General features: G+C 27.7%; 1 protein-coding gene across 3 annotated transcripts; it reads right to left on the bottom strand.

Moving 5' to 3' along the window:
- Positions 1 to 957: 957 nt before the first annotated feature.
- Positions 958 to 8,074, bottom strand: LOC105205287 (eukaryotic translation initiation factor 2-alpha kinase 1). 3 transcript variants are annotated; one of them, XM_039450465.1, is made up of 10 exons: positions 7,109 to 8,074; positions 6,284 to 6,513; positions 5,544 to 5,830; positions 4,311 to 4,499; positions 4,148 to 4,226; positions 3,314 to 4,031; positions 2,182 to 2,355; positions 1,963 to 2,115; positions 1,422 to 1,547; positions 958 to 1,329 (listed from the first exon to the last, which is right to left on the bottom strand). In XM_039450465.1, exons 2-10 carry the CDS (start codon positions 6,388 to 6,390, stop codon positions 1,099 to 1,101), a joined length of 2,064 nt encoding a protein of 687 aa, XP_039306399.1. In that variant the 5' UTR covers positions 6,391 to 6,513; positions 7,109 to 8,074; the 3' UTR covers positions 958 to 1,098. The 3 variants fall into 3 exon arrangements, with proteins under 3 accessions (XP_039306399.1, XP_039306400.1, XP_039306401.1); XM_039450466.1 differs by having other exon boundaries at positions 7,207 to 8,074; XM_039450467.1 differs by having other exon boundaries at positions 7,259 to 8,074.
- Between the last annotated feature and the right edge of the window lie 583 nt (positions 8,075 to 8,657).

Raw genomic sequence — 8,657 nt, 5'->3', positions numbered from 1 at the left:
TTATTTTGCTGAGCACTCGGGAAGCTTTCAAAATTCGACAAAATAAATTCCTTGTGAGTTTATTTTGTTGATCTGGAATACCTGTGAAATTGTTATAGAATACAAATTATATTGAAATTAAAAATAACTTTATTCAGTATTTTTGAACATGTCGAATCCCAATAAAAACGATAATGCAAAGTTGGTTTAAGATTTAGTTTTGTTTTTTAGCATTTAAGTAACATTGTAAGCTATAATTAATTATCTGGATTACTATAACTGTATTTTATAATCTTATTTAGAGGTATAACAACGCCAAGCCTTTGTACGTTAAAAATAGTTTATTTTGATAAAATTATTGACTATATTTAACAATAAAAATTGCAATGGTGATTATACACTTTGTAATCGTTAAAAGCGACTTATATTATACTAAGATTTATAATTTTCGTTTTTTTTTTAAATAAATGTTATAAAGTTAAGTATTGAAAATTCGTATATAAACTTTACATATTGATTTTTACTTAATTGTGACAAATTGTGCTCGAGTGTGTTAATCTATGCTGATTTGTGTTTCTTAAAGGGAAAGCATGATGTAATTGGCACTATTTAATTATAAAATATCTTTATTTTCAGCAGTCTTATTCTAGCGCATGTCAAATAGTTTATTAATTATAACACAATTGTATGATTAAAATTATTGATTGTTTTAAATATGAATGTATTCTAGTATTTGTTTTACATTAAAGATGTACATTTATGTTTTAATGTATTAGTGCCAAATATACATTTACATATTAAATATGTTATATAGTATGTAACATATAGTAATATATTAATATAGTAATATATTGTTATATAGTAATATATTAAGCATAATTAAAATTTTAATTATAAAATAAATTAAATAAATATATAATAATTTTTGTTTATTTTGTTTGTAAAATTATAAAGTTAATAATTATAAAGTTAATAAGTTTACAAATATATAAAAACTTTTACTTCGCTACGTGTGTGAATTATATTCTTGTTCTAGGACATAATTTAAGAAAAATGCTCAATACTCTTATATTGTATTAATGTTAAGTTTTTCCATGAGTTTAGGTTCCATATAACAATCTAGTCTGTTAAATTGTTTTGAAGTGACAATTCTTGAATTTTTTCCTTTATCTCTTGTAATATGCTTCGAATTTTGTCATTTTTATTATTATTACTATTTTCTAAATGCATGATATCATCTTTCAATCTATTTATTATTACAACGGTATTATGGTTAAAATCCTGCAGAAGCTGACTTGCTGATGGTCGATTAGTAGGATCTTCTTGCATTAATCGCTGAATGATTTGTAACTAAGCAAAAGTATAGATGGAATATAGATTTCATAAAAGATAACATAAATGCATACAACATAAATAAATCATTTAATACGTTTGAAACCTACCCACTTATGTTCCTTGAGAGTTTCTGGTACTTCGCCAGACTTTAAGGATTCAATTATTTTAGCTAACTCCATTCGAGTTGGAATCAAAAGCTCGAGAAAGACAATCCCTATACTATAAATATCACTCTGCAAATAAAAAAAATATCAAAATAGAAAGTACATTCAAACATGATTTATTTTTGTCAAAATTTCCTTTTTTCTATCTTAATGGGATCCTAAAGTAAATTACATTTTTTATTAGAAAATATCTTTGAATTAGTTTTATAAAATTCCAAATTTTTTTGTACAGTTAAAATATGCGCAAAAATGAAGAAGACAAAGAAGAATGATTTCATATGCTAATAACAAAAAAATTTAGTTTCTAAATTTTTTAATATGTTTAATAAAAACAATTTTTTTTATTATTAGCATGAATTGCTTTTTATTCTCTTAATTTTTGAGCTAAATTGTATAAAAGAATTTGGAGTTCTGTAAAACCGATTCAAAGATATTTTCCAATAAAAATAATGTCAGTAATTTGTTTTGGGATCTCCTTAATTACCTTTGGATCACACTTTCCCTGCATTTGTTCTGGCGCTGCGTACATAGGGGTACCAATCGCAGAATGATGCTCTTTTTGAAACGAACAAGCTAAACCAAAATCACCTAATTGAATCCGAAGTGGTCCGGATGTCGACATAAATATATTGCTGGGCTATGATATAAATATGTTAAATTATATTTTTAACAGATTGCGTCTTCAAGATACGCGCAATTTTACCTTTATATCGTGATGTATGATTTTTTGAGAATGTATATAATCCACTCCACAAACAATCTGTTCAAATATCGCTTTAATTGTTGGTTCAGGCGTTACACTTACTCTATTACATAGCAATTGTTTGAGTGTTTGTTCACACAGGGCCATTTGAATATATAAGATACACGGTTTATTCTGTAATGAAAACACATAATAAATATTAAAATTTATGTTTATCAATATATCTTCAATATCCACAAATTGTTTCAAAGCAATATAAATTTATGTATATAATATCTGTATTATAAAGGGAAGAGTATAATAATGTTTTTAATTTAAATGAATACGGTTAAACAAATTTGCGTGTCATTTATAATGTAAAGTAAGTCTTTATAAGACACTGAATATGTGATAGCAATTTGACAGTTCTCTATACTTACAAGTATAGATGCAAATATATATTTTCGGTCATTGTACAGAAATTTTAAAAAAAAAGAAGATTCTTATAAATAATTATTTAAAAAATGTTAAAATTTTAAAGGGTAATTGATTTAAGATAATTAAAAAGTTTAGAATTCAAAAATATCAAGCTTCTTGTGTATTTTTACTGTTTATTATAAAATTTGTTTTATATTAAAATCTGATTGTAGCACTAGTAATTGACCAACCAGATTTGGTCCTAAAATGTAAAATTAATAAAATATTATTCTATAATCATCAGACTCATCAGGCTCAGAATAATTGAATTTCATTAATTTCAACTCTAATTAGCTAAACAATCATCAATATTTCTCTGAATAAAATTTTTGACTGTCATATTGCTTGTTTTTACTTAATACTAAATATACTAAATCTTTTAAAATCGTATTTAAAAATCGACAATAATAAGGGTATCCGATTTACAACAGGGAAAAGATTATTCAATTTAGAACCACTGATTCCAAATCGAATCAGGAAAAGCATTTTTACATTTTCTATTATTTAACACAAGTGAAAAATACATTAAAATGGTCTGAAACAAAAATGACGAGAATTAAATTATCTTTTTAAAAGCACCTTTGGTTTTACGATCGGATTTTATTTACGTCTTACAAGCAAAAACTGCAAATAGGTCTGATTTATCCCATTATTTTCTATATATTTTTTTACTTACTTTATCAGAAGTGTATACATTAACTTCTCGATTAGATTCTTCACATGAAGAACTATTACTAGCACTTGCATTTACAATTGCTTGATCTGGACTTTCATTGCTCTTGCTATTTCGAAAACACACTCCGCCCGAACTGGATTCTTCAGTGGTATTTTCCTCAATTTTCTTTTCCATGTTGTTAGTTGATGAATCGTGTTCTTCAAATCTGTCATTAATATCATTATTTTGAAGAAATACTACGTCCGAACTAGATTCATCAGTATAACATTTTTCTAAATCTTTGATGGCCAGTGGACTGGACGACTTGGAATCTTTTTCATAGTATTTCGATGATAGTATATTACTTGTAGATGCGTTTGAAGTACAGGACGACAGCCATTCGATCCAAGCTGTATGGTATGGGACAATATTAGGATGATTTAATGCAGCAAGTGTCGTTACTTCATTCAGTTGTAACTCGGTAATATGATCAACCGTTATTTTTTTAATCGCATATTCTTTTCCATCGAGACAATGGCGCGCTTTATATACTTTGCCAAAACCTCCACAATCAATGAAAACTTCTTTCTCAAATTCTTTGTTGTAACGCCACAAGTTAGGGTCTTTATACAGTTTACCAGAACCTCCAATAAAGAAGACTTCATTTTTGTCAGAAAAGTTTGCTTGTCTTTCAAATCTGACAATACAAATTGGTGTACGGCACAGTTCTGTCGAAAATCTGCATATAATATTAATGTGATGTTATAATATCAAGATTTGGAAAGACACATTAGTGACAGAACATTTTTGTTTTCAAGCTGAGCAACTTCGAGTATGTGATAAAAATCATGGTACCTTTCTCTCAGCACATCAAATTCCACCAAATTACATTGGTCAATATTTAATTGTAACTTGTATAGATCATCACAGAAATCTGTAAGACGTTATCATTATCACTTAACAAAAATATTTCTATAGAAAAATACAGACATAATGTTTGAAGAAGAGGTCTCATTACCATTGTATAATTTATTTCTTATAACTTCATCATCTTCTATTTGAATGCAAAATTTTTGTAGATCTAATTTAACTTGAATTACTGGTAACTTGAATACCATGAATCTTGGTTTCTTATTATCCGTCGAAACTAATATCCGAATTTCGAAGATATGTAATAACATCTGTACAAGGAGGCAAGAAAACCTTCCTATTACAGAACAAACCATAAAAGATATCTCATTAAAAAATATATTTCTTAAAGAATTCTTCAAGTTATTTGTAGACAACTAAAAATTATCTAAATAATATCTAGAAAGATATTATTTTGTTGAAGACATCTACGTAGAATTTTTAAAAAATATTTAAGCACCTAAAAAACATTTTAAAACATATCTTTAAAATACTTAAATAATAACAAATCAGTATTGCAAAATAACATAATGTATTATAATAAAATATGTACGTGTTATGTGACATAATACAACATAATGAATAATGCAACACACGTATGATATGATATGATATAATATAAAAAAGATAGAGAAAATTATTGCAATTAGACATTTATGTAAAATTCTTTTCTTCTTTTGTCTTCCATTCTTTCGTATTTAAATAAGTCACTTTAGAAATTTTTACACCAAAAGAATTTAAATATTTATTATATTTTTCTTTGTGAAGATCTGTTTCTTATATTTTACAAAAAAAAGTATAGGATAGAAAGAAGTCAAAAATAACAAGAGGCAAAAGAGATAATCCAAAAATTACAAATCTATGATTGATGTACGTTATACGTGCGTAGAGTATAAAACGAATAAAAATAATTGATCAGACGCAGTGTACATTTGTGCAGAAAAAAGTATATTTTCAGTTATTAAAAGTTTCAATATATGAGCACATTAAAATTGCCATGTAAATATTTTTGCTTCTTTATATTTCAGTTTAATTGTTTTATATAATAAATTAGGTTGAAAAATTTTTAATTTATCCACGTATTATTTATTATTTTATATATATATATATATATATATATATGTATAAATTTAAATACACGATTGGAGCTTATTTTATTGTAACATCATTGTTCAAAGTTGAATGTAACGTTAGAATTGACTCCGACTGAAGAAATTTATTTTGTTTTGCGTCATAAAATTTTTTTATTCTGGAATGTTTTGCGTTAATATATCAGTTTATGAACAGGCATACAAGCATTAGAACGTTAGTTTTAATTATCGATGTGGTATTTTGTACGTACCCAGTACAGGATTACTGATGTTATGAAAAAAAGGTCTCATATTCCGTATATTCAAAAGATAGCTTGTCTGCTTTGCAGTCTCTGTCTCGATTCCATCGAGGAATTCTAATTCCAGATTAACTCGAAAGACGTAATAACATTCCCTTTCATATCGAGTTTCTTTAAAAATTCTTGCAGAATATTCTATGACATGCTTGTTTGCTTGTAAGCTTGATTGATCTAAGAGATCATCTTGCATCGAAATAACCTTTTGGAAGTCTATGACTGACCACAAGTAATCTGCCGAACTATAAAGGCTGTTCATAAATTTATTCATAATAACTGCCAATTGCAAAACTTAAAACTGATCGTATTATTTTTCTTGTTTATTTTCTGCAAATTGTAATTTACTTTTGTAAAATATTTATAATTAATAATTAAGCATTTTGTAACTATTTTTATTTTAATTCTTATAAAGATAATAAAAAATTAGATTAGAGATGAACAGTTTTAAAAGTTTTTTACAATTGACAATTTACAATCAGCATAATTTTAAGGTAATTGAAATTGGCAAGAATAGTCTTGGGTGTGTTCAGAATCATTAAAGAAATTATTTTATCTCTATTGTTTACCGTTAAACAACGTTAAACAAAAGTGAAACGATGTCTGGGTGCACTAGGCGACGTTTCTGAACGCAGCTTTTTTAAACTGATGATAAGCAATTAATGTGTTTGTATATGTACGTTTTTCACACTGCCTACCATTTCTTTGATTCTTTGTTGGCCACCATGTTCATAAAACATGTAATTACACAAGTAGCAGCTGCAGTCAGCGCCTTAGCTATGTGGGGATCTGCGAATTCCGACATTGTATCGCAATAATTGTGAGAATGCAGATTAGGATGTCACACACGTGCAATAGTCCTTCTTCTTTTTTTTCAGTAACGACACCTGGTCTCTAAAAGGTCCGATTTGGTCATTGGCAGTATTAGCTAGAAGTATAGAACAGATTGTCCCAATTCAAATGTTGGTTTACACAAGATGTTAACTCACAAAATAGCAAGACACAAATAAAATACGTAATAACTAAAAGACAAATATATAGAAACAAATTCAATTAGTTACAGCAGCAACTTTAAAAAATGTTGTTTAGAACAAAATATGTACGATTCATTCACGCTTCACATATGCAAGTAGTTATTATAAGTTAATGCTACAAGCGTTTTAAAGCATTCATTGATAAGTTAATTACTAAAATTTTTTATTCTGAATGGTTATTAAATAACACTTCGAAGCATTTATAAGATTAAATAAACCGCACCCTAGCGCTGATATGAGGTCTATTCGCTTTGCTTGTACCTTTTGCATTTTCAATTCCTCTTTCTCTTTCACCAACATTTTAATATTTATTTTGTTTTAAGTTTAAAAGTTTTTAATGATTTCAAACAAAGCGAACAATCCAATTTGCTTGTCCAAACTAACAAAGCGACTATATAAGCTTGTTCGTCGAGCGATTACACATGATTTTAATGACATTGATATGATCGACAAATAAAAAAAAATCATATATGTACGACCGTAACTTACCAAATTAGATTAAATTTGGGCAAAGAAAAAAAGTTGGATATAATTTAAAATCAAAATTGAATATAATAATATAAAGACACGAAAGCTAGTTGCATCACCCATAAAAATTGCAGGACAAAACACGTTCGTTCTTGTTCATATCTCACGTACGATTATTATATGATGCTGATATCACTGCAGATATTATTGATAAGCAAGGGCTGTGGTCGGTCGCGGAAGTGACGAAAGATGGCAAATCTCTCTGCAAAATTTTCTATACGCATGCGTAAGCTATATCCGTTCATGTGACAATCAACACTCGTATTCGTGGAGATCCAATGCATCTATGATAAAAGTGTATGGATGTTATGCTTGGTTTCGTTATTACTCAAATATAGAGATTAACTTTTTGCTAGGATTTGTGTGATAAGACTACTGTAATAGTATATCTCAAAGAGTTCATTCATTTATTTTTATTTCTTTTAAACTGGTCATTCGTTTTACTTCAAATGTTGGAACGACTCCAATAATTTTTATTTCTTGATTTTTTTCTTTCTACATTAAGAAATACCATGTTTATGTATTATCTTATTATATAAAATTTAAGCCAAAAATGTAAAGATTAAAAATTTAAAATAAATCATACTAACAAATTTAGTTTCTTATTAAACAATAATCCGTTATATCGGACTGACGAAATTAAAACATTGGACTAGAAAGCCTATCAGTCAGTCATAACGGTTCTTGGTGCTGAATGATAACTTTCTAATTTTTAATTTTTTACAATTTTCAACTCCAACTCCGCGTCGCTCAAAGAAATAAATACTTGGAAAAAAAACAAATTTGTTACATTTGAGAAAATGTATACTTGAATAGAATTAATATATCTGACTATAGCGGAAATAATCCCTAGTAGCACAGTACATTGGCTTTACATTGGTTAACATTGGCGAAACATTGGTTATGTTGGGAGTACATTGGCCAATATTTCCCAATAAAGAGCCAATATTGATTATAGAATCAATTGCACATGTACTTGTAATATTGCTCGCCAATTAATAAACAATATTGCATTTACATTGGAGGTGCATTGGCCAAGATTTGCCAATGTAAAGCGAATATTGTTTATTAAAGAAATGGCAATGTACTGCCAATATTACGAGTCAACAATTTTACAATATTGCTCTTACATTGGAGGTGCATTAGCCAAGATTTGCCAATGTAAAGCGAATATTGTTTATTGAAGAAACGGTAATGTACTGCCAATATTACGAGTCAACAATTGTACAATATTGCACTTACATTAGAAGTGCATTGGCCAATATTTGCCAATCAAAAGCGAATATCGTTTTTTAAAGAAACGGTAATGTGCTGCCAATGTTACGAGTTAACAATGGTACAATATTGCACTTATATTGGAAGTGCATTATTGGTCAAGATTTCCAAATCTAAAGCGAATATTGGTTATAAAAGAAATATTAATGTGCTGCCAATGTTACGAGTCAATAATTGTATTGTAAATATTATCAATAAACGAAATAGGTCCATAAATGAAGAAACCTCAATCTAC

The sequence above is a fragment of the Solenopsis invicta genome, chromosome 6, assembly GCF_016802725.1.
Source record: "Solenopsis invicta isolate M01_SB chromosome 6, UNIL_Sinv_3.0, whole genome shotgun sequence".
NCBI classification, from domain to species: Eukaryota; Metazoa; Arthropoda; class Insecta; order Hymenoptera; family Formicidae; genus Solenopsis; species Solenopsis invicta.
Note: the sequence above shows the minus strand (reverse complement) of the source record. Positions and strands in the feature narration are given on the sequence as shown.

Coding starts and splice junctions, on each gene's coding strand:
- LOC105205287 (XM_039450465.1), bottom strand. CDS start 6,390: ATGTCGGAATTCGCAGATCCCCACATAGCTAAGGCGCTGACTGCAGCT. Junction 4,227..4,310: donor AAGAAATAAATTATACAATG/GTAATGAGACCT, acceptor AACGTCTTACAG/ATTTCTGTGATGATCTATAC. Junction 4,032..4,147: donor TTTGATGTGCTGAGAGAAAG/GTACCATGATTT, acceptor TATTATATGCAG/ATTTTCGACAGAACTGTGCC.